The sequence below is a fragment of the Oncorhynchus masou genome, chromosome 21 (assembly GCF_036934945.1).
Source record: "Oncorhynchus masou masou isolate Uvic2021 chromosome 21, UVic_Omas_1.1, whole genome shotgun sequence".
Lineage (NCBI taxonomy): Eukaryota > Metazoa > Chordata > Actinopteri > Salmoniformes > Salmonidae > Oncorhynchus > Oncorhynchus masou.
Window position 1 is genome coordinate 33,330,071 of NC_088232.1, and position 25,152 is coordinate 33,355,222.

Consider the following 25,152-nt stretch of genomic DNA (forward strand, 5'->3'; position numbering starts at 1 on the left):
TAATGGTTTGCAAGCCCTGCCACCTCCGACGGGCATCGGAGCCGGTGTAGTACGATTCGATCTTAGTCCTGTGTTGGCACTTTCCCTGTTTGATGGTTTGTCAGAGAGCATAGCAGGATTCCTTATCAGCTTCCGGGTTCGAGTCCCGCTCCTTGAAAGTGGCAGCTCTAGCCTTTAGCTCAGTGCGGATGTTGTCTGTAATCCATGGCTTCTGGTTGGGGTATGTACGTACGGTCACTGTGGGGACGACATCATCAATGCACTTATTGATGAAACCAGTGACTGATGTAGTGTACTCCTCAATGCCATCGGAAGAATCCCAGAACATATTCCAGTTTGTGCTAGCAAAACAATCCTGTAGCTTAGCATCTGCTTCATCTGCCCACTTTTATATTGACCGAAATCAGGAGGATAGAATTATGGTCATTATTTGCCAAATGGAGGGTGAGGGAGTGCTTTGTACATGTCTCTGTGTGTGGAGGAAAGGTGGTCTAGAGTTTTTTTTTCTTTTTCTGGTTGCACATTAAACATCCTGATTTGGAATTTGGTGAAACAGGTTTAAGTTTCCCTACATTAAAGTCCCCGGCCACTAGGAGCGCCACTTCTGGATGAGCATTTTCCTGTTTGCTTATGGCGATATACAGCTCATTGAGTGTGGTCTTAGTGCCAGCATCGGTCTGTGGTTGTATATAGACATCTATGAAAACTCTCTAGGTAAATGGTGTGGTCTACAGCTTATCATGAGATACTCTACCTCTGGCGAGCAAAACCTAGAGACTTCCTTAGATATTATGCACCAGCTGTTTTTTTTACATGTATGCATAGTCCTCCACCCCTTGTCTTACCAGACACTGCTGTTCAATCCTGCCGATACAGAGAAGAAACCAGCCTGCTATATTTTGATAATGCCGTTGTTCAGCCACGACTCCGTGAAGCATAAGATATTACAGTTTTTAATGCTAATGAATGCTTATTTCTAATGAATGCACGTTAGTTAGTAGAACGGAAGGCAGGTGGGGTTTATTCGATCGCCTACAACTTCTCAGAAGGCAGCCCGACCTCTGTCCTCTTTTTTTTCTTCTTTTTTTTCACACAAATGACAGGGATTTGGGCGTGTTCCTGGAAAAGCAGTATGTCTTTCACGTCAGGCTCGTCGGGACTCGTTAAATGAAAAAAAGCTTCTGCCAGTTCATTGTGAGTGATCGCTGTTCTGATGTCCAGAAGTTCTTTTTGGTCATAAGAGACGGTAGCAGCAACATTATGTACAAAATCTGTTTTTAAAACGTCTTCACCGGCGCCGTCTTGAATCACATATGTGGTCTCTATGGACAAAGGTCTCTAAACACAATGTTTTCCAGACTACTACCTAAAACAATATTGACCAATAAAACTTTGCCGTGGGCGTGGTCTGGCACATAAATGCATGAATGGATATTCGTATTGTAACAACATGTTGTAAACGGTGTCAAGACTAAACATATGCAACAGTTATATTGACCTCACGGTGACGCTATAACGGGCACATGTTTATCTCTTTGATCTGTTTGACTCTGATGAAATTTGGCACCCATGCTCAGGGATATGAGTCTAGCTAACCCACGTGATATCTGCCACCACTGGCCCACTTTCTATGAAACTTGGGTGAATAATGCGTCTTGCCGTAGAGATGAGCCATTTGCAAAATTACACTGATTGGCCCAAGGGGGACGCTGTAGTAGTCAACTGTACATAGTCAGCTGTTTGTTCACTCGCACCCGCCCAAAATTGCTAATAACCCATCAGCAACTGCCCGACTATATGTGATAAAGTGAAAATCTGAGGCCTACAAACAACCCTAACCCGCTAATATAGAAAATGCGCTGTAGGCTAAAGTCAGAGGGCAGAATATATATTTTTGACGGGGTACAGGATTTTTTTTGCCTGATTTTTAGATATGTTTCTGCTTATAATTTCCAACATTTTCATAAGCTATTTTTTTATTCAACTTGTCTAGTTAGATGTATGCAGCTTCTCTTCTGTCATTATATGCTGCCATAGAAGCCTATATAAACCCTTGCTCACCAGAATGTCATAAATCAATTGAAGCATTCATTCGATCTAGTTGACATCGGTAAAGTTTTCTGTATTCTCTGCTTCTTTCGCGGAGCAAAGACGTTTAAGGACCGGGGAGAAAATGCAATAACAAAAACAAAACTGCAAAGATTTTCAGTGCAAAATGTACCAAATGACATCAGTTTGACTGGTTGTAAGGAAATAGAAAGCTGTGAAAACGACCCAACGTGTTTCTGATACGATTTTAGCTTGGCTTTCGATGCATGTCAGCTTTTATGATGCTAATAAAGATGGCACCTCTACAGATGGTATCTAACTGAGCATTCGCATTCTCTCAAGATGCTGAAATAAATCAATCATATTCCTCCACTCCTGTTCCCAAGTCCAAATTTTGCCTACATTTGGTGTATCATTTTACTCCCAAGAAATGCTTCAATCTGCAGGAGTTAATATTAAGGCTGTGAAAGAGGTTATTGACCTACAGTGTGTCCAGATTTCAGTTTCCATTTAACCCATCTTAACAGTAGGACACAGTTCATTTGATGTGCCATAAGCCTATTTGAAGTCCCCATCTTGTGACTGTTGAATTTGTGTAGCGCTTCACATAACATAGCTAGACACCACTGGCCCCATTTTGACGAAATTTGGGTGAATGATGCGTCTTGCCATAGAGATCTGTAATTTACAAAATGACACTGATTGGGGGATGAAATGTTTAGTGTTGCCTTGTTTGGTATTGTATCGCATCATAGAAATACTAGTTGTCTTTGAAGCATGGCATTGATGAGTGTGTGGGTTGTAATAGTTGGTGTGGTGTGTATGGCAGGCAGTCGTCGGAGCTGAACCAGCTGCGCTCGGAGTACTCTGGTCTGATGAAAGAGCTGGCGGAGAACAACAACAAGCTGCAGCAGGAGGAGCACCAGAGGAAGTCACTGGAGGTCAACTACAAGCAGAACGTGTCTCAGCTGGAGGTGTGCTGTCTTTCAGGGGAGGGGCCGTGCCTAACACAGGCATCTTATTTAGTTATTTATTCAGCACATAGTTCACTAGGCTGCCCCACAGAGATGAAACACAAAGGAATCTCTCCTTCATGGTGAGACCTGGACTGTTTAGGGTTTCTCACTGTAACCACGGGAGGGCCTGTGTCCGTCAATCCTAAGGAGGGCTGGGTGGTGTGTCATAGAACAGGGAAGTGGAGAATATGTTGGTTTAGGAAGTGGGGCTGTTTGAAGCTTTGTGCTCAGTATAAACACTGCTTCTCTGCAAAGCACACCCAGGTCAGCCTTTCCTGTGTTTTTCATAACCAATAGAGTACAGTGAGAGGTTGTGTCAGTGTATGTACACTGTTAAAATGCTAAATGTTGTGTCCCGTTGTCACCAGGCTCAACTGCAGGATGCTAAGCGGGGTTGGGAGGAGCTCCAGAATTACCTCCACAATGTTAACGCAGAGAGGGAGAAACTTCATGCTGCTAAAGAAGGTGATCACAGAGTTTCTATAAACAGACCTCTAAACTCAAGCTAATGAACCTCCCATTGCTAATAAGTAATACTAGTATAATAGTATAAGCCAATTTTGAGCACCATTGTAATGAGCACCACATGTACAAGTGGCTTGTGTTGTATACCCAGTAAGTGATTTTATCTGGTGTGGCTCCTCTCTCAGAGCTGCAGAGCCAGCTGCTGGCGGTGGAGACAGAGATGAGCAACAAGAACAAGGAGATCCAGACGCTGCACAGCAGCCTGACCGACACCATTGTGTCCAAGGACCAGGTGGAGCAGAAGGTGATGCAGCTGCTGGAGGTGTCCCAGCACAGCCTGGCTGAAGACTCAGTGCAGGTCCAGGTAGGGGAACACAGCCCTTATGGTTGTAATGACAGATGTGATGTGTATAACAATAACACATTCTCTAGGATTTACAGTTGACAGTTCTACTTGGATGTTGTGGTTATTGTGCCAGGTGTGGACAGGTCGTCTTTAAACTCTCAAACCTTTCAGAAACAAGGGAGAGGGGTAATTAAAAAACGGTGAAATGGCTTGGTTGAGAAACGTGGATAAAACAATAGGCTTATTTTTAAGTATTTCTGTAATATTTATATTTTTTGCACAAAGATATTCTGGTATGCATTGAAAATAACCTCCTTTGTTCCTGACAGGATCTCCTGAGTGAAAAAAGTGGCCTCAATGCCCAGATTGAGACTCTGCAGGCCCAGTTGAGCTCTCAGGTATGGACGAGCATTGTTCACCCTTTAGTTCATCAACAAGAGTTGATGTGTTTCTATTTGAATACCGGTATGTGAGTATGTTGTGACTTACTGTCTTCCCTCCTCTTTCAGGCCACTACTGTCTCCCACTTTGAAGAGCTGCAGAAGCTGTAAGTGTTTTGCAAGTTTGAAATGAATGCCCACATCTCTTGCACATGTGCTTAGCCTGATCCTTGAATATCCATTTGTTCCATATAATGTCCTCTCTGACTCTTCTCCCTGTCCTTTGGGTTGTGTTGCTGACTCCTGTCATGTGTGGCGTCCAGGCTGGCTGAGAAGGAGCTGCAGAGGAAGAGTCTGGAGGACTCCCTGAATAGTGAGAGGAGCAGTGGCGCCAGCAGGGAAACTAACATGCAGGTACCTACAGTAGTACTGTCTAAACCCTCATTATTACTCCTGCTCTATATATGATGGTCTGTTGACCGGCTGGAATGTGTTGAACTACAGGAATGCTGCACACAGTACGGTGGGTTGATTTGAAGGGCTTACTGTACATGCAGTTTCTGTCTTCGTGAAGCATATTAGCTAATGCAGTAATAAAACAGATATGACATCCCTCTGGGCCGCTTTTGTCCATTTTGCAAAGTGAATTAGCTGGAAAAATTCAATAGTATAAAGATATTATCATACTACTGTAGACCTACATACATACTGTCAACGTAATAGTAAGATGTCTCCTTTATTTGAGATGAATGTTGTTGACTCTTGGCCTCCTGCCCTCACCCTCTTTTCCTTCTATGTTGCTTCTCTGTCCTCCACAGGCCATGCACAATGACAACATGTCACTGAAGGCAGCGCTCCAGAATCTGCAGGCTCAGATTTCTGAACAGGTCAGAAGTGAAATACGCCTGTTTTCTTAGATGGAACTCCTACTGTGATCTACCAGTCCTTCAGTATGCGCACCCGCTGACACCCTTTCTCTCTCCCTCCTCTCCTTCTATCCTCATCTAGACTGTTTCTCAGCTGGCCTTGGATCAGTTCCAGAAGAGGTGTGTGTGTGAGAGCATTTTTAAGCAATTTAGATCATGCCAGAAAGTTGACTGTTCTGCTTCCCATTCTATCTAGTTACATCAAATGTGCACAAATTTTATCCTTATTGCTGGGTAGTTTTATAAGTAGATAAAATGTTGTCGTCTTGCCTCTATTTAGAAACATGGTATTAATACCACACCTGAAAACAATGCTATGATTGTAACCCTTATAACCCTGTCTTTGTGTTGTGCCCCTGGCAGTGTCCAAGAGAGAGAGGAGAAAATCAAGACTGTGGAGGGTCTGCTGAAGATGGGAATGATTGAGGTGGCCAATAAGGAGGAGGAATTGACGGTGAGTAGGGGTCAAGGGTCGGGAATAAGCTTGACCCACCTGACATCACTGTTTTGGTTGTTGTTTAGACAAATATTGTTTTAAGTGTTGTTTAAAATCAAATAGCTTTCTCTGTCACAGACTGTAAGAGAAGAGAATAAGGCTCTGAAACGTGATATGGAGGCATTTATTCTTCAGACTACTGAGCAGGTAAGTACACTGATCTGCTGTGTTTTCATTTTGGATAGTCTCAACCCCGTTCCCTCATTGGATTCTCATTACATTTTTTCCTCTTGTCTTTTCCTACTCTCAAGACATCATCCGATTTAATAATGGAAGGTCTACAGAGCAAGTAAGTCAATGAAAATACAACTTTTTGTCTAGCAACTGCTATGTAACCTCTTGCCACATTCATGGACAATTTGTTCTGTGTTTGATACGTTTTGTAATTCTGTGTTTCTCAAGGATCCAAGAGAAAGATGAGCAGATTAAGTCAATGGAGGAGAGCCTACAGGCAGCACAGGCGAGTGGCTCCAGCAATGGGATGACCATTGAGGTGTGTTCATAGTAGTACATCTCTCTTTGACATACAGCAGTGTACTCTGCATTTTGATTCATGTGATTTTGGAATGCCAGACTTGTAACAAATGTGAAATTAAACATTGTATATAGTGTGTTTTGACTTGGCCCAATGTTACAGTTTTGGTTCTGGATTGTGCTGTGTCTCCCTGCTGGGTGTTTATGTAAATGTGTGTGTGTGTGTTGTCCCTGCAGTCTCTGGAGCAGCAGGTGGCAGGGCTGCAGTCTGACATGGAGCAGCTGAGACAGAAGCAGGCTGTGGACACCACCAGTGCCAGTGACCAGCTCCTAGAATTACAGACACAGTAAGTCTACTGTACTATCCCTCTACTCTGACCTACTCGACTGCATTGTACTCTGAAAAGATAGACTAACACAGTCTTTGTCCAGGCTTGCTGCTAAGGACCAGGAGATCCAGACACTACAGAGTGAGTTGGAGTCAAGGGCCAAGGAGGTGAGCGACAAGGTGCAGGAACTACAGCAGAAACAGGTGAGGGAAGAGGTGGAAACAGGTGATTGGTGACTTTTATTGGCTGAGAGGGAGAAAAAAGAACGAGATTTAACTACTTTTATTTTCTTCTTCTCGCAGACCCACACAGAGGCCCCAAGCCTGGAACTGCTGACAGCGTGAGTCACTGTAATAATTCACTGAATTCCCTTCAGTATACAGTAGGTGTCCCTTGGCATGGGGCCACCCAGCAGTGTTTTGATTGGTAGTGGTAGTGTTGGTAATGTATGTGTGGTGGTGTTCTGTCCTCCAGGTTGGGAGAGAAGGAGAAGCAGGTGTCTGATCTCCAGGGAGAGCTGGCTAAGCTGAGGGAGTCCTTGGAGCTTCACAGGAACAAGAACAATGTAGGTGTCCTGCAGACAGTGCTGCTACTGCCTAGGCCTACCCTACACATCTCCAGTCTGGCCCTGCGATACATCTGCAGACCTCATCCTCGATGTGCTCCCCTAAACCACACCCTCTCAGTGATGTCACACTATGCATGCATAATCTCCCTCTACTCCTTTTACAAAGTTGTTAGGTTGCATTTTATCGCAGACTATTAATATTTATTAATTTTATTGAAACTATTCAAGACAATGATACATTTACCATTTATATTTTAGAGCTGTTAATTTGCTATTCTATGCTTATGCTGGCTAAGGCTTGCTACAATCAAACAGTACAGTTGTTAGGGCAGTCAATCTACTCTGCTCTGTCCTTTGCCATGTTTCCAAGGACTGTATTTCTGTGTGTCAGCAAGCATGTCTGTGCGTGTGAATGCTCTGGGGCTTAACAATGGCCTTGTTTTGCAGAGACAGACAGCTACCTTGTTGACTAGCTCTATATTATGTGATTTGGCTTTTCCTATCTAGACTCATTTTACTTTTTTGCAGTGAGTTGCAGCTCTCATTCTTCACGTTATTTCAGTTTGTCTATGCCAAAGACCTCTCTACAGTGTTACTATCAGAGCTGTTTCACTGTTTGTTTTTGACAATACAGTTTAGTGTCTGATCCTTCTAAAGACTCAATCTTTAGATGGCCAACTCATGTTAAGTTGAGCTTGACCCTTAGACTGGTTTACGGTAAAATGCAGTGAGGATTTTCTTTAAACCTAGACTCCGAAACAGGATAGGATAGGACAGGACAGCCGTAAAGAAAAGGAGTCACATTTATTTTTGCTTATGGTTCTCTGTTCATCCCTATATAAATTGTGTTTGTGGGTCACTGCATACTTTTCCCTGAGGCTAAACTGAAAGTGATATCTCTCTGAAACTGACCAGGAGCTTCGGGTGAAAAACTGGAGCGCTATGGAGGCTCTGGCAGCCACCGAGTCCGTGCTTCAGGGGAAACTCAGCAAGGCCCTCAAGGTTCGGATCCCACTTCCAGTCTGATTCACTCTAGATTGAAAATCTGATGCATCCCCAAACAGTTATTGCCATAATCGACCAGTGAGATTTACTCCATCATTTCTACATGCTGCTGCATACTCATTTCTCCCCTCCCTCTGCATTCTGGCCCGGAATAATTGGCAGTTTATCTCCATTAATCTATTCCCCTCAGGAATTTCATAAAGACTCTAATGTATTTTTATGTAGAAAAAACACTGCTCTACTTGAGTTCTGCTTGCTATTCCGCGCTAGAATGCATTGACCTCTTTTAAAGGACACAATCTTTTTGTTTCATACAGTACAACTATTTATTTTAACTACAACAATTCCAATACAAAGTAAAGAAATAGACATTTGAAAATGAGTGTGCAGTGACTGACTCCAGATTTCCTGTAGATGGTCATAATAAGTTTGAGATCCATGGTCTTCATGATGCTCCTCTCGCTCCCTGCCATGTGCTTTCCTCATTTTCTCTCCCAAATCCAGCATGTGTTCCATTCTGCTTTGTGTATATACTGTCATCATTACAGCAATCAGCCTCTAATGAAATTCGATTATAAGATTTTCAAAATAAATTTGGTCTTTCAGAGTTTCCTTTTTGAGAAATTATGTCCAGAATATGTGTAATTAGTCAACATAATTGTTTTGTGTAAAATCATTTTTGGAAACAACAAAACATATACTGAATATCAGTGATTTATTATACAACAACAGTGGTACTTTAACTCTGTGTGGACACTTCTATCAACTTATTGCATGGAACCATTAGAAACCAGACAACCCCTCGGCTTAACTGCTGTTTATATCCACCCAGTTGTTTCCTAAGGATTTTTTTTGTCCTCTTATATTTTTAATTTACAGGAGCAATTGGGATTAAGTGTCTTGCTCAAGGGCGCATCGGCAAATTTTTCCACAGTCGGCTCGTGATTCGAACCAGTGACCTTCCGGTACCTGGCCCAATGCACTTAACTGTCAGTTAATAACAAATTCTTATTTTCAATGCACTTAACTGCCTTGTTCAGGGGCAGAACGACAAATTTTTACCTTGTCATATCAGGGATTCGATCTTGCAACCTTTCGGTTACTAGTCCAACGCTCTAACCACTAGGCTACCTGCCACACCTACCTTTGCTTAACCATATGTATTTAGGGATGCACTAGTAAACCATAGACTAACAGATTGCTCTTACTATAAACAGTTGTGGGGGGTTCAGGGAATTTTTGTCTAAGCTGTCACCCCCGTTCCTCTCCATGTCAGTACAGCAGACAGGGCACATAGTGAACTGATTTACCCAGCAGCTGCTCTCGGCCATTTTGGTACAGTAAAAATGTAGGCGTTCCTGGACACCTGTTGTGTACGCTCAGGGAAGTGCATGCTTGTACACAATCTAAAGCATATGTCGTAGTGTAGAACCTATTCCCCTCACAACACGATGTGTTAATGAGAGGTGAATGTGCCAGCTCAGCTGTCTGTTACAGGACTCACTCCATCGGAGGGTAGAGGGGTTATACATGACATCGCTCTCCTTCTGAGACTTTCAAGCCGTGTGCGGCTAATGTGCTTAACGGCACCAACATTGTGGTTTTTGTTTGGGGGTTCCTGATAACAGAAGTATGTGTGGTGCTCTATGGATGTCTGTCTCTGGACAGAATGTTAGATACTCAGGAGCATTACTGTGCTGCAACTATATGAACACAAGTGACTTTGATGTTCCTCCTTGAGAGGATAAACATCTGAAATAATTGAACCTGTGTAGGGTGTGGTCTAAAGCCTGAGGAACTTGTCTTGTGGTTGTGTGTGGCTGCTGAACAGTGGGGCGTATGAATACTTGCTTGGAGCGCACACTAAATAATTGAGCCATTGTAAATGTTAGCAGTTTGTTCACTGGAGTGTCATGGAGAGGGAGTTGTGCTGGTCAGAGGCTATGCTCCTGTATGTACTCTGAGATGGGAGGAGTGAAACCAAGCAAGCAGAGGTAGTGACTTGAGGTTGGATGTTTGCCTGCAGAGCTATTCAGCTAATTACTGTACAGGTTCCCCAATTGTGTGTGTGTGTGTGTGTGTGTGTGTGTGTGTGTGTGTGTGTGTGTGTGTTCCCTGAGTGCAGTCCATGTTGAATGTCCTGTCTTCTCTTTCCTCCTCATTTACCTCTTCAGGAGAACCAGACAGCCCTGGAGATAGCCCAGGCAGAATGTCGAGGTGTTCTGCACAGACTGCTTCCGAATGTGCCTCTGCCCACTGAACGGGTAAGTGCTCACATAATATAATCTAGATATTATATATACAGTACCAGACAGAAGTTTGGACACACCTACTCATTCAAGGGTTTTTCTTTATTTTTACTATTTTCTACATTGAGAATAATAGTGAAGACATCAAAACTTTTAATTAACAATAATTTAGTAACCAAAAAAGTGTTAAACAAATCAAAATATATTTGAGATTCTTCAAAGTTGCCACCCTTTGCCTTGATGACAGCTTTGCACACTCTTGACATTCTCTCAACCAGCTTCACGAGGTAGTAACCAGGAATGCATTTCAATTAACAGGTGTGTCTTATTAAAAGTTCATTTGTGGAATTTCTTTCCTTCTTTTGAGCGAATCAGTTGTGTTGTGACATGGTAGGGGTGGTATATAGAAGTTAGCACTATTTGGTAAAATAACCAGTCCAAATTAAGGCAAGAACAGCTCAAATAAGCAAAGAGAAACGACAGTCAATCTGGAAAATTTCAAGAACTTTGAAAGTTTCTTAAAGTGCAGTTGCTAAAACCATCAAGCACTATGATGGAACTGGCTCTCATGAGGACTGCCACTGGAAAGGAAGACCCAGAGTTACCTCTGCTGCAGAGGATAAGTTCATCAGAGTTACCAGCCTCAGAAATTGGCAACTAACTGCACCTCAGAGTTCAAGTAACAGACACATCTCAACATCAACTGTTCAGAGGAGACTGCGTGGATCAGGCCTTCATGGTCAAATTTCTGCAAAGAAACCACTACTGAAGGACACCAATAAGAAGAAGACTTGCTTGTGCCAAGAAACACAAGCAATGGACATTAGACCAGTGGAAATCTGTCCTTTGGTCTGATGAGTCCAAATTTGAGATTTTTGGTTCCAACCGCTGTGTCTTTGTGAGATGCAGAGTAGGTGAACGGATGATCTCCGCATGTGTGGTTCCCTCAGTGAACAGTGGAGGAGGAGGTGTGGGGGTGCTTTGCTGGTGACACTAGCAGTGATTTATTTTGAATTCAAGGCACACTTAACCAGCATGGCTACCGCATCATTCTGCAGCGATATGCCATCCCATCTGGTTTGTGCTTAGTGGGACAATCTATTTGTTTTTCATCATAACAATGACCCAGAACACACCTCCAGGCTGTGTAAGGGCTAGTTGACCAAGAAGGAGTGTTGGAGTGCACCATCATGACCATGACCTGGCCTCCACAATCACCCGACTTCTACCCAATTGAGAAAGTTTGAGATGAGTTGGACCGCAGAGTGAAGAAAAAGCAGCCAACAAGTGCTCAGAATATGTGGGAACACCTTCAAGACTGTTGGAAAGTATTCCAGGTGAAGCTGGTTGAGAGAATGCCAAGAGTGTGCAAAGCTGTCATTCAGGCAAAGGGTGACTACTTTGAAGAATCTCAAATATAAAATATATTTGGATTTGTTTAACACTTTTTTGGTTACTACGTGATTCCATATGTGTTAATTCACAATTTTGATGTCTTCACTATTATTCTGCACTATAGTAAAAATGAAGAAAACCCCTGAATGAGTATGCTGAAGATGGCGCCGAAGAACATGGCTGACGTTTTACATTCTCCCAAACAATTGTGCTATTTTGTTAGTTTTTTTGCACATTGTGTAACTTGTTTTTTAACTTATTGTGAACATAATTTTGCTGCTACCGTCTCTTATGACCGAAAATATATTCTGGGCATCAGAACAGCGATTACTCACTGCGGACTGCAAGAAACCTTTTCCTTTAACGAGTCTGACGAGAGGGATACCCTGCTTTCACAGGATCAGGCCCAGATCCCGCCTTTTGTGTGAAGAAAAGACACAGGAAAAGGGGCCGCAGATCGGGCAGCCTTCTGAAAATCCGTAGGCGAGCGAGAGAACTCCCACTGCCATCCATTCTTCTTGCTAACATGCAATCATTGGAAAATAAAATTGATGACCTACGATTAAGATTATCCTACATCTTATGTTCCACTGAGACATGGCTGGACGACAATACGGACAATATAGAGGTAGTGGGATTTTCCATGCACCGGCAGAACAGAGACGCTACCTCTGGTAAGACGAGGGGTGGGGGGGGTGTGTCTATTCGTCAATAACTGGTGCGTGATGTCTAATATTAAAGAAGTCTCGAGGTATTGCTCAACTGATGATAGGCTGTAGACCACACTAACTACCAAGAGAGTTCTCACCTATATTATTCTTAGCTGTCTATTTACCACCACAGAACGAAGCTGGCACTAAGATCGCTCTCAATCAACTCTATAAGGACATAAGCAAAGAAGAAAATGCTCACCCAGAAGCTGCGCTCATAGTGGCCGGGGACTTTAATATAGGAAAACTTAAATCAGTTTTACCAAATTCTTTACCAGCATGCAACCAGAGAAAAAAATCCTAGACCACCTTTACTCCACACACAGAGATGCATACAAAGCTCTCCCACGCCCTCCATTTGGCAAATGTGACCATAATTCTATCCTCCAATTCCTGCTAACAAGCGAAAACTAAAGCAGGAAGTACCAGTGACTCGCTCAATACGGAAGTGGTCAGATGACACAGATGATACACTACAGGACTGTTATGCTAGCACAGACTGGAATATGTTCCAGGATTCATCCAATGGCATTGAGGTGTACACAACCACAGTCATCGGCTTCATCAATATGTGCATCGATGACGTTGTCCCCACAGTAACCGTACGTACATATCCCAACCAGAAGCCATGGATTACAGGCAACATCCGCATTGAGCTAAAGGCTAGAGCTGCCGCTTTCAAGGAGCGGGAGACTAATCCAGACGCTTAAGAAATCCTGCTATTCCCTCAGACGAACCATCAAACAAGCGAAGCATCAAAACAGGATTAAGAGTGAATCGTACTACACTGGCTCTGACGCTCGTCGGATGTGGCAGGGCTTGAAAACTGTTAGGGACTACAAAGGGAAACCCAGACGCAAGCTCCCCGTGACGCGAAGACTACTTGACAAGCTAAATGCCTTTTTATGCTCGCTTTGAGGCAAGCAACACTGAAGCATGTACGAGAGAACACCAGCTGTTCTGGATGACTGTGTGATAACACTCTCAGGAGCCGATGTGAACAAAACCTTGAAACAGGTCAACATTCACAAAGCCGCTGGGCCAGACGGATTACCAGGACGTGTACTCAAAGCATGTACGGACCAACTGTCAAGTGTCTTCACTGACATTGTCAACCTCTCCCTGACCGAGTCTGTAATACCTACAAACAGACCACCATAGTCCCTGTGCCCAAAGAAGCGAAGGTAACCTGCCTAAATGATTACCACCCCGTGGCACTCACATCGTTAGCCATGAAGTGCTTTGAGAAGCTGGTCATGGCTCACATCAACAGCATCCTCCCGGACACCCTAGACCCACTCCAATTAGCATACCGCCCCAACAGATCCACAGATGACGCAATCTCAATTGCAATCCACACTGCCCTTTTTCACCTGGACAAATGGAACACCTACGTGAGAATGCTGTTCATTGACTATAGCTCAGAGTTCCACACCATAGTGCCCACAAAGCTCATCACTAAGTTAAGGACTCTTGGACTAAACACCTCCCTCTGCAACTGGATCCTGGACTTCCTGACGGGCTGCCCCTAGGTGGTAAGAGTAGGCAACAACACGTCTGCCCCGCTGATAGTTAACACTAGGACCCCTCAGGGGTGTGTACTTTGTCCCTTCCTGTACTCCCTGTTCACCCACGACTGTGTGGCTAAACACGATTCCAACACCATCATTCAGTTTGCTGACAACAGCACAGTGGTAGGCCTGATCACCAACAACAATAAGACGGCCTATAGGGAGGAGGTTAGAGAACTGGCAGTGTGGTGCCAGGACAACAACCTCTCCCTCAATGTGAGCAAGACAAAGGAGCTGATCGTGGACTACAGGAAAAGGTGGGCTGAACAGGCCCCCATTTAACATCGCTGGGGCTGTAGTGGAGCGGGTTGAGAGTGAAGTTCCTTGGTGTCTACACCACCAACAAACTATAATGGTCCAAACATACCAAGATAGTTGTGAGAGGGCACAACAAAACCTTTTCCCCCTCAGTAAACTGAAAAGATTTAGCATGGGACCTTAAATCCTTAAAAGGTTCTACAGCTGCACCATCGAGAGCATCCTGGCCGGTTGCATCATTGCCTGGTATGGCACTGCTCGGCATCTGACAGTAAGGCGCTACAGAGGGTAGTGCGAACGGCCCAGTACATCACTGGGGCCAAGCTTCCTGCCATCCAGGACCTATATAATAGGTGGTGTCAGAAGAAAGCCCATAAAATTGACAGAGACTCCAGTCACCGAAGTTATAGACAGTTTTCTATGCTACCGCATGGCAAGCGGTACCGGAGCATCAAGTCTAGGACAAAAAAATCTCCTCAACAGCTTCTACCCCAAGGCATAAGAATGCTGGCCAATTGCTGCCCATTGTTTATTATCTATGCATAGTCACTTCACCCCCACCTACGTGTACAAATTACCTCAACTAACCTGTACCCCCGCACACTGACTCGGTACCGAAGCCCCCTCTATATAGGCTCGTTATTGTGTTTTTATTATTACTTTTTACTTTAGTCTACATTTTAAATATTCTTCATCTGCACTGTTGGTTAAGGGCTTGTAAGTAAGCATTTTGCAGTAAAGTCTAGACTTGTTGTTTTTAGTGCATGTGACAAAGTTTGATTTGTGTAACTTTTGACTGGTACTGTGTGTGTGTGTGTGTGTGTGTGTGTGTGTGTGTGTGTGTGTGTGTGTGTGTGTGTGTGTGTGTGTGTGTGTGTGTGTGTGTGTGTGTGTGTGTGTGTGTGTGTGTGTGTGTGTATATATGCAATTTAGCAGACGTATATGGGTGGTCTCCGGAATTGAACCCCCCCATACAGCCATTGCAAGTGCCATGCTGTACCAACTGAACTACAGAGGACCATATGATGTGATATTAAATTATAAGTTCATCTTTTCCACATATCCTGTAGTTTTGTATCTTTTCTACTGTGTTCTCTCTTAGAACCACCAGGAGTGGCTGCAGAGGTTTGAGACTGCGGTGAAAGAGGCCCCGGCAGCAGAGCCCAACCCTGCCCCTGAAGCAGCACCTGAACCTGCTCCAGAGGGCTCAGAGGACACCAAGGTGACGGCACAGCCTTTACTGTTTCTTTAAAAATAGTTGTGTTTTCAAATGTCTGAGAAATGAGGTGAAAATAAGTGTAACCCGGGCTGTTCCTTACACCAGGTATTGGCTGATAAGCTGAAGGAATCTGAAGAGGCCCAGAAGGTTCTACAGAAAGATTGTGAGACGTACAAGAAAGTGTTGGCTGAGACGGTGAGGTGATGCTCTATCAGTGTCCTGTAGGTAACTCTATAAAGGCGTTGTGAGGTCTTTTAAACTAACCTGTAATACCCTCTACTGTCCACAGGAGGGCATCCTTCAACGTCTCCAGAGCAGTGTGGAGAAGGAGGAGTCTCGATGGAAGGTGAAGCTGGATCTGTCACAGACCGAGCTGAAGGAGGTGAACACTGAAGACCATTCAATCAAACTGAATTTGTATTTATATTGCCCTTTTAACCACTATATAATTGGTATGTGTGGTGCTTATGGTCACTCTCCTGCCCTCTCTTTCCTAGATGAGCGTGAAAGTTGCAGCACTGGAGCAGGATGTAGACAGACTGAGTGACGTCGGGGAGTTGGACAACGTCAGTCCAGTTACACACTTAACACATCTCTCAGCAATTGTATTAGGCACTTTACATCAGTTGACTCACTAAATGTAAGTGATTTTTCGTTTTGTTCTTTCATAGTTGATAAGAGACAAGCAGCACCTTGAGTCTGCGCTGGAGAGAGCAGAGCGTGAGAGCGCCACCTATGTGACAGAGGTCAGAGAGGTGAGCTGACGAGACTTTCTGTCATCTACCAGTCATACTCGGTCATGTCATAGTGGTTATTCATCTATGTCGTCATAGATCTAGTCATTCGCCTCTGCATTGTTTGTGGGTGGCTTTGTACTGTATGTTTATGGTGCATGTCTCTGTGTTTACTGTTTGTGGTATCCACAGGTGTTTGTTCATGCAACAATTAGACATTACATTCACAGTTCACACAGTTCATTCTGGTATGTTCTCTTATAGAATTTGGTTGAGAGGGTTTACACACTTTACACAGTAACCTACAGACTGAGTCTACCCCATTGTTGTTAAAACATTGGCGTCACTGCAGTTACACAGAACCAAAACATTGTCAGCCAGCTGCATTCATTCATATCACCACACAATTCCTCCATTGTTTGAGAATGTGTTTTATGTAGATGCTGTAGAGCATTGATTAAATGTAGAAAAACCAACCAAACACCTTGATGCTATAGGCTTGTACACTCACCATAGCAGCCGATCGACCATCCCGTTCCCCTGCTTCAGCTGTGTAGCATTCTGTCCCCTGGCTCCTCCGATCCCACAGCTGCCTGTTACAGTCGTATGAAAAAGTTTGGGCACCCCTCTGAGGCTGCATAATAATTTACTCTGTCGGCACAGAAAATGATCACAGTGGCATGCCATTCATTTTCTAATAAAAGCTGAGTACTGGGTTATTGTCCAGACAAAGATTTTTAGTGTAGCAATATTAAGTTGTATGAAATTAAATCAGATGTGAAAAATAGGCTATTCAAAAATGTGGGCACCCTTGTCATTCTGTTGATTTGAATACCTGTAACTACTTAGCACTGATTAATTGGAACACACAATTGGTTTGGTGAGCTCATTAAGCCTCGAACTTCATAGACGAGTGCATCCAATCATGAGAAACGGTATTTAAGGTGGCCGATTGCAAGTTGTTGTTCTCTTTGACTCTCCTCTGAAGAGTGGCAACATGGGGGCCTCAAAACAACTCTCAAATGACCTGAAAACAAAGATTGTTCAACATTATGGTTTAGAGGAATGCTACAAAAAGCTATCGCTGAGATTTAAGATGTCAGTGTCCACTGTGAGGAACACAGTGAGAAAATGGAAGACCACAGGCACAGTTCTTGTTAAGGCCAGAAGTGGCAGGCCAAGTAAAATATCGGAGAAGCAAAGGCGAAGGATGGTGAGAACGGTCAAAAACAGACCACCTCCAAAGACCTACAACATCGTCTTGCTGCAGATGGTGTCACTGTGCATCGTTCAACAATTCAGCGCACTTTGCACAAGGAGATGCTGTATGGGAGAGTGATGAGGAAGAAGCCTTTTCTGCACACAAGTCACAAACAGAGTCACTTGAGGTATGCAAACGCACATTTGGACAAGCCAGCTTCATTTTGGAATAAGGTGCTGTGGACTGATGAAACAAAGATTGAGTTATTTGGTCATAACAAGGGACGTTGTGCATGGCGGCAAAGAACACAGCATTCCAAGAAAAACACTTGCTTCCCACAGTAAAATATGGTGGGGGTTCCATCATGCTGTGGGTCTGTGTGGCCAGTGCCGGTACTGGGAATCTTGTTAAAGTTGAGGGTCGCATGGATTCCACTCAATATCAGCAGATTCTTGGGAATAATGTTGAAGAATCAGTCACAAAGTTGAAGTTACGCCGGGGCTGGATATTTCAACAAGACAACGACCCAAAACACTGCTCAAAATCTACCCGGGCATTTATGCAGAGGAACAAGTACAATGTTCTGGAATGGCCATCCCAGTCGCCAGACCTGAATACCATTGAGAATCTGTGGGATGATTTGAAGCGGGCTGTCCATGCTCGGCAACCATCAAACCTAACTGAACTGGAGATGTTTTGTAAGGAGGAATGGTCCAAAATACCTTCATCCAGAATCCAGACACTCCTTAGAGGCTATGGGAAGCGTCTAGAGGCTGTTATGTTAACAAAAGGAGGCTCTATTAAATATTTATGTGATTTTTCTATTGGGGTGCCCAAATGTATGCACCTGTCTAATTTTGTTTGATGCATATTGCAAATTTTCTGTTAATCCAATAAACCTAATTTCACTACTGAAATATTACTGTGTCCATCACCACCTGCCTGGGGAATACAGGGTTCTCTTTGTCCTCTGGGTGTCAGTCCATCGATCTACAACCTATGGATACAGTAGTGATGTAAGCTCAAATGCAACATGGGCTAAACTGTTTTTATATGCAAGAGGCATGCATAAGGTGTGTTTTCTTTGCTTTTTAGGAGCCAGTTTTTTCTTAGTGTAATGTTAGACTGGAGTATTAGTATCATAGGTTATAGATGATGGACCACTTTTACTCAGTGAGAGGACAGGCTAACACACACTACTGTTTCCACTCGGCACACTATCTACTCTTCCATCACTTCTACTAACAGGCTTATAGTGGCTTACTGCTACTCCTGCACAATGAGCTTTTCCATGTCGGCCATCTTTGGGGATACATTCTATGCCTTCAACTGCACACGCTTTCATCATTCATCTGCCTCCATACACAGTTTAAACATTTTCAATGTCTGTCTGGTTGTCTTGTTTGTCTCTTGTCTTGCCACCCTCTGTCTGTGAACATCTTCAATGATAATTAAAGCATCTCTGCTGGTTTTTCATTGATAATACAACATTTAATATCTTTATCAGTCTCTAGCTAATCAATGAATAGCTAGTTTAGTGGAGACATAACTGACATCAGAGTTGCCATAAGTAGCTATCTATACATGTCTCAACCACTCTAAAAGCCAAGTGAAACCAGTTTTGGTGTATGCAAAATCGTCTAATTTGTCTTGGTAGAAATATTTGAATACCACCTCGGTGTTTATGCAAATTCCCCCCTCCAAACAGTTTGAGATCAGATTTCACCAGGAGTGGGGCTGTGATTGTCATTTATCTCATCGCTGGTATTTTCACTTGCAGCTGAAGACCCAGCTGACTGAGACTCTGTCAAAACTGGAGACCGAGGAGAGTGAGAGGCAGAAGGTGGCTGGAGATCTCTATAAGGTAAGACGGCCGCTTGTCCCTTAGGATTGGACTACCTTTAGTTTGTTTGGATTTACATTACTGTTAGAGAAACAATTAGTCTCCAGTCCAAGTCTAGAAAGAAGCAACTTACTCAAGGAGCTGAGGATGTTAGCGGTTAGCCGCCGAAAAAAAACATTTGACCGGTAATGCTTATTGGTCTATAGGGCCATTTGCATAATTGTGCTGTATTAAATTGGCGAGTGTGTATTTTAGTTAGTCGCCATGCATCTTATTTATCACAAGTGCACAACACTGAACTGCAGAGCAAACTTGATGGCTCTTATACAGAAGCAGTCAGGCAAAATGAGGAGCTGAATTTGTTAAGCCTTGCTCACCCAAATAGGCGGAGCTCTCATAACCTGTCCCTACTACACCGGTTTGAGGAGCAGAATAGCCTACCACATGTCAGACGGCGTGAGAGTAGCTCCTTAAAAAGTCTGTAAGATACTGGAATGAAACCTGCTTTTGTAAGCCCAGTCATTGCACAACAAATAACAATTCTAAATGCAGTCACCTGTTAACTTCGGTGGCCACGAATTAAAGGAGCTATTTTTATTCCTCCATCACAACTCGTAATTAAAGCGTGCCTCCAATTTGTCATTCGGTTGCATAGGCTATAGCCTGCCTAGCGTTGACTACCAGCAGGTCACCCACCACTTTGCAATGGGAGCTTGAGGCAGTGGAATTGTTTGAAACCTGAATTGTTTTAGTTCACTTCAACTAATGAGGCATGTCTTACCTTGCTTCAAAGTAGCCTTGCGAAAATCCATCTGTAGAAACGTGGAGGCAAATATTTTACAAAGGCTTGCTATTATTGCATGTTTCTATTACATGCTTAATGAAAAATGTCCTGCGCATGCATAGTACCAGAGAGGAAGAGGCAAAGGGAGAGGTTTCACTCTCCACAAAATCTGTCCAAAATAAGCCTAATACGTTTCTATGGGCATATTTTGGGACTAAGCTTGTCTCCTGCCTTGGGTCGACTCTCATTGTTAGGGCGGAAACATAAGCATCTCATCATTATATACAGATCTCTAATAGTATTTTTTGTTGGTCACATGATTTTACTGTTTTTATTTTTTATTTTTTTCTACAGTTTGTTGACCGGTTAATGAGGGTCAGTTAGTCGGCAGTAAAATTGACCGAAATGTGCATCCCTATCAGGAGATAAATACACATTTGAATATGTGGATGAGTTGAACACACTTATATTACCTGAAATGTAAGCTTAAATGTTTCTTGTAATTTCCCCCATCCTGCTCCACCTCAGGCCCAGCAGTCTCTGGATCTGATCCAGGAGGAGGTCTGCAAAGAGACCGGCCAGGGTGACCTGATAGAGAACAGCAACCTCTCATCACACGTAAGACTCACTGGACGGGGAACTGTCTGTGGCTATATGTTAAAGACAGTCCGTTGCACATATTATCTAGGTAGTGTGTATTCATGGTCAAAACAAAGGTATCTAGCTACTAAGAGTTCTAATATTGATAATTATTAGATGTAGTTGTGTATTAAATGTAACCAGTCTTTAAATAGGGGTAGTTTTATTGACAAGTTATATTGAAAGTGACTACAGGGTAGTAACCAACCTGTCACTGTGTCCCTCAGGAGGAGATTGACAGGAAGGAGAAGAAGACTGCAGGGCTGAACCAAACTGTGAGGGAACTGCAGCAGCTGCTACAGGCCGTCAACCGGCAACTCACCAAGAGACAGGAGGCGGTACGCCGTATTTATTATGGATCCACATTTAGATAATACAGCCATCAAAAGAAGGCTTTAAAATATAGAAAAGGACATTTACTGAAGTAAATGTGTGCGCTTGCTACTCTTGCAGTATTTATGGTTGTGAAGTGGTAGTGACAGCAGTAGTAATATGGTTTTCATAGGCTGTGGGTTAGTTATAGTGACCTATTTTGGGGTGGTTTGTAGTTGTGTAGTTATTATAGTGGGATATATACAATGCATTCGGAAAGTATTCAGACCCCTCGACTTTTCCCACATTTTGTAACGTTACAGCCTTATTCTCAAATGGGTTAAATAAAAACATTTCATCATCAATCTACACTGTAATGACAAAGTGAAAACAGGTTTTTAGATTTTTTTTTAGAAAATGTATTATACATTTTAAAAAACAGATACCTTATTTACAGTATTCAGACCCTTTGCTATGAGAAATTGAGCTCAGGTTCATTATGTTTCCATTGGTTATCCTTGAGACGTTTCTACAACTTGATTGGAGTCCACCTGTGGTAAGTTCAATTGATTGGACATGATTTGGAAAGGCACAGACCTATCTATATAAGGTCCCACAGTTGACAGTGCATGTCAGAGCAAAAACCAAGCCATGAGGTCGAAGGAATTGTCCGTAGAACTCCAAGACAGTATTGTGTCGAGGTACAGATCTAGGGAAGGGTACCAAAACATTTCTGCAGCATTGAAGGTCCCCAAGAACACAGTGGCCTCAATCATTCTTAAATGGAAGAAGTTTGGAACTACTAAGACTCTAACTAGAGCTGGCCACCCAGCCAAACTGAGCTTTCAGGGGAGAAGGGCCTTGGTCAAGGAGGTGACCATGAACCCGATGGTCACTCTGACAGAGCTCCAGAGTTCCTTTATGACAACCATCTCTGGAGCAAAGTACAGAGAGATCCTTGATGAAAACCTGCTCCAGAGCGCTCAGAACCTCAGACTGGGGCAAAGGTTCACTTTCATCGGGACAACGACCCTTAGCAGACAGCCAAGTGGCTTCGGGACAAGTCTCTGAATGTCCTTGAGTGGCCCAGCCAGAGCTCGGACTTGAACCCGATCAAAGATCTCTGGAGAGACCTGAAAATAGCTGTGCAGCGACGCTCCCCATCTAACCTGACAGAGCTTAAGAGGATCTGCAGAGAAGAATGGGAGAAACTCCCCAAATACAGGTGTGCCAAGCTTGTAGCGTCATACCCAAGAAGACTCGAGGCTGTGGTCACTGCCAAAGATGCTTCAACAAAGTACTGAGTAAAGGGTTTGAATACTTATGTAAATGTTCAATTTATTAGTATTTATTTTTTTACTTTAAAAATAAAATACAAATGTTTTTTTGTCATTATGGGGTATTGTGTGTAGATTGATGAGATCATTTTTGTTTTAATCAATTTTTAGAAGAAAGCTGTAATGTAACAAAATGTGAAAAATGTGAAAGGGTATGAATAATTTCTGGATGCACTGTAATTGGCTAGTATAGTAGGCTAGAGTGAGTACTATAGCATCATAAGCCATAGATTGTGTTTTCAAGATCTCAAAATGTTTCAGTTTGAACATTCTAAAAGTTGTGGCAGTGATGTCAGTTTATAATGTTGAATCCAGCATTCCACCGTTGAAATGAATGGGGATACAACAATCTTTATAGTTTTATGAATGGTTGCAAGAAGCTGGGTTGTAGCCATCTAAGTTTAGTCAGTCTGCACATTTCAGCGTTGGTTTGGTGTTTGTGGCTTTAACGGTTCAAGAGCAATGGCAGATCCAAATTCTTTCCATTGAAGCCTATGGATCTTTTATGAACATTTTAAAATGGTTATAGTTCAAAAAGCAGAAATGGTTGAAATCTAGGCACGGTGCAAAGTTTTACCATTCAGTCTATGGCTGTTGAAATACATAGGAATTTATGCAAATATGGATGTAGTGTAAAAAGTACAAGTAGTATCAATGTTTTTTTTTTTCAGGTTCCAGCAGGAGGAGAATAATAATAAGTATGAACAGTTTCTAAAATTGTGCTTGGTTTTCAGCAAGCACATCTGTTAAATCGGGGTTGTAACTGGCAAGCAAGTCTTTCTTGTAACACACAAAGAGGTCTTAAACTGTGCTTCCTTTTTTCTCTCAGGAATCGGACAAAGACTCGCCTGAAGTATAGGGAGGGGAGGATGGACACTCCAAATCTTACTACAAAGACCACCCCCAACCTCTCCACCACCTCTCCTATCATGGCCTCTCCTCTCCTGTCACACTCCTCTCTTTCCCCTCACCTGTACCGTAGGCAGCCTCTTGCTGATCCTCTGTCACTGCCTGCCACTGACCTGTAACCTCTGACCTCCAGCTGCTCCTCCTCAGCAGGGTCAGGGAGAGACTTCGCTGGGCCCCAGAGGAGAGGGGCTCCATCACGCTACACACACACACACACACACTCCGGACACCAAACCAGACTACTACTCCAAAGTCCCACCACATTCCTCATGATCCCTACAGTAGCACAGCCAGCGCTAAAGACATCCTACACATGTCAGACTGTGGCATCTCCCCCCGTTTACCCCCTTTTTTCAATGGACATCTTTGAATACAGATGTAGTTTTTCTTCTCTGTTAGTTTTCTTTGTCCAGAGGGTGATGAAGTGGATTCCTACTTCATTAAATTAACTTTGGTTCTCTTTCCTTTTTTTAAGTTAAAGGAAAAATGTATTGTTAAAAAAGTAACTGTTAGGACCTGCTGACATTACACTACAATTGTTGATCTCCTTTGCTGACAGCTCACAAACTGTAAATGTGCATTGATCCATGAATACATAGGTACTGTATATGCATACTTTGGCTGAGGTATTTTGGAGGGGGCAAGGGCATGAGGGAGGGTCCCAGCATGTCAGACGGGTCACTAAGTAACTAACCATGGAGGAAGTCTAAGTGCAGAGCCAGTAGGAGGGAGGCTGTGACCCATCCTCGCTGTGGGAGCAGTAGGACAGGTCTACAGAATGGAGGTTTTAATCCTACTGTAACTACTTTAGGAAGAGGTGTCCCATATCATCTGTAATCAACACTCGCTATATTGTTGCTAATTTCATTAACATGGAATATTTCTTTTTTTTTGTAACAGGTGACAGTTAATTAAAGGGATGCTTGATAAATCTGCTCGCTGTCCTGTGTTTAGTTCTGCTTCTCTTGACTGCACTTCCTTTGCCATACCACCGTGGGGCACCAATGTCCTTATCCCTCTACTTGTTTGTTAAAATGTTGTCTATCCTGCACATACAAAATCAACCCCTTAACACATCTAGACACCACCTCCAAATGTAGTGTACTACTTTGCCTACTAGAGACTTGAGTGAAGTGTTTGTCTGATACTTTCAGACCTATGAAGAGCCATCAGTCTAGAAGTAACGGGCTGCGGCTCGGGGTTGACTTTTGGGCTGGATGATCTTGTATCTCTGCAATGTGCCATTCAATTTGATTAGACCCTGACTTACTACAAATAAAAGGTAAGGCCATTCCCTCAGCTCTGATGACAAACGTGCTACGGGCTGCATGACTGACTAATAAGCAGAATAATGTTACGCTGTCCTCCCCTTTCAAGACAAACATCTTACTGTCATGTGGTGGGTGTCATTTTAGTTATGTGCTCTTTGTATGAGGGAGTTATATTAACCTGAAGACCTGGTGCACTGGTCAAAGGCAGTGAGGGAGGACCGCCCTTCCCAAATGGAACAGTAATCTGCACCACGCGGTCATGTTGTCTATGGTGCGTTGTCCAGAAATATCTATTTTCCATAAAATATATTTTTGAATTCATTGGGAAGGTAGATAAAGCATTTTTTTCAAAAGCAATCACTTTTGCATGTGAAAACAGAATCCTACACGTCACTTTTGTTTTATGTTGAGGTTCTAACCTCACTCTTGCGAAACATTGTGCAACATCGATTCATCATGTTTACTGAAAGGAGGTATGGCTGTTGTGTGGCTGTCATAATGGCTCACCAAGGACTGCCCCCTCCTGTCATACTTTACAACTGGAAATTACATCAGGCTTGTCACTGGTAGATATACAAGCAGTGGATCTGTGAATGACGTCCAAGTTTTACCTCCCATTCCCAAAGAAGTTCAACATATTAGATGTGGGGAAGAGCTGAAAGATCT

The 25,152-nt window shown here is 43.2% G+C and overlaps 1 protein-coding gene across 3 annotated transcripts in view; it reads left to right on the plus strand.

The window, feature by feature from the left end:
- LOC135508186 (kinectin-like) overlaps positions 1-24,150 on the plus strand; it is a 44,865-nt gene extending 20,715 nt beyond the window's left edge. The window contains exons 8-35 of one of the 3 annotated variants that reach the window (XM_064928209.1): positions 2,879-3,023; positions 3,434-3,530; positions 3,716-3,894; positions 4,206-4,274; positions 4,386-4,423; positions 4,580-4,670; positions 5,075-5,143; positions 5,265-5,302; positions 5,546-5,636; positions 5,757-5,825; positions 5,930-5,967; positions 6,081-6,171; positions 6,390-6,499; positions 6,585-6,684; positions 6,784-6,821; positions 6,956-7,046; positions 7,965-8,051; positions 10,229-10,318; positions 15,340-15,459; positions 15,562-15,651; positions 15,746-15,838; positions 15,954-16,022; positions 16,128-16,211; positions 19,172-19,255; positions 20,547-20,636; positions 20,885-20,995; positions 22,978-23,004; positions 23,136-24,150. In XM_064928209.1, the coding sequence (XP_064784281.1) occupies positions 2,879-3,023; positions 3,434-3,530; positions 3,716-3,894; positions 4,206-4,274; positions 4,386-4,423; positions 4,580-4,670; positions 5,075-5,143; positions 5,265-5,302; positions 5,546-5,636; positions 5,757-5,825; positions 5,930-5,967; positions 6,081-6,171; positions 6,390-6,499; positions 6,585-6,684; positions 6,784-6,821; positions 6,956-7,046; positions 7,965-8,051; positions 10,229-10,318; positions 15,340-15,459; positions 15,562-15,651; positions 15,746-15,838; positions 15,954-16,022; positions 16,128-16,211; positions 19,172-19,255; positions 20,547-20,636; positions 20,885-20,995; positions 22,978-22,998 (2,293 nt within the window). In that variant the 3' untranslated portion in view covers positions 22,999-23,004; positions 23,136-24,150. The remainder of the gene's footprint in view (positions 1-2,878; positions 3,024-3,433; positions 3,531-3,715; positions 3,895-4,205; positions 4,275-4,385; positions 4,424-4,579; positions 4,671-5,074; positions 5,144-5,264; positions 5,303-5,545; positions 5,637-5,756; positions 5,826-5,929; positions 5,968-6,080; positions 6,172-6,389; positions 6,500-6,584; positions 6,685-6,783; positions 6,822-6,955; positions 7,047-7,964; positions 8,052-10,228; positions 10,319-15,339; positions 15,460-15,561; positions 15,652-15,745; positions 15,839-15,953; positions 16,023-16,127; positions 16,212-19,171; positions 19,256-20,546; positions 20,637-20,884; positions 20,996-22,977; positions 23,005-23,135) is intronic. The other 2 variants (XM_064928208.1, XM_064928211.1) reach the window with 2 other exon arrangements.
- Positions 24,151-25,152: the final 1,002 nt, after the last annotated feature.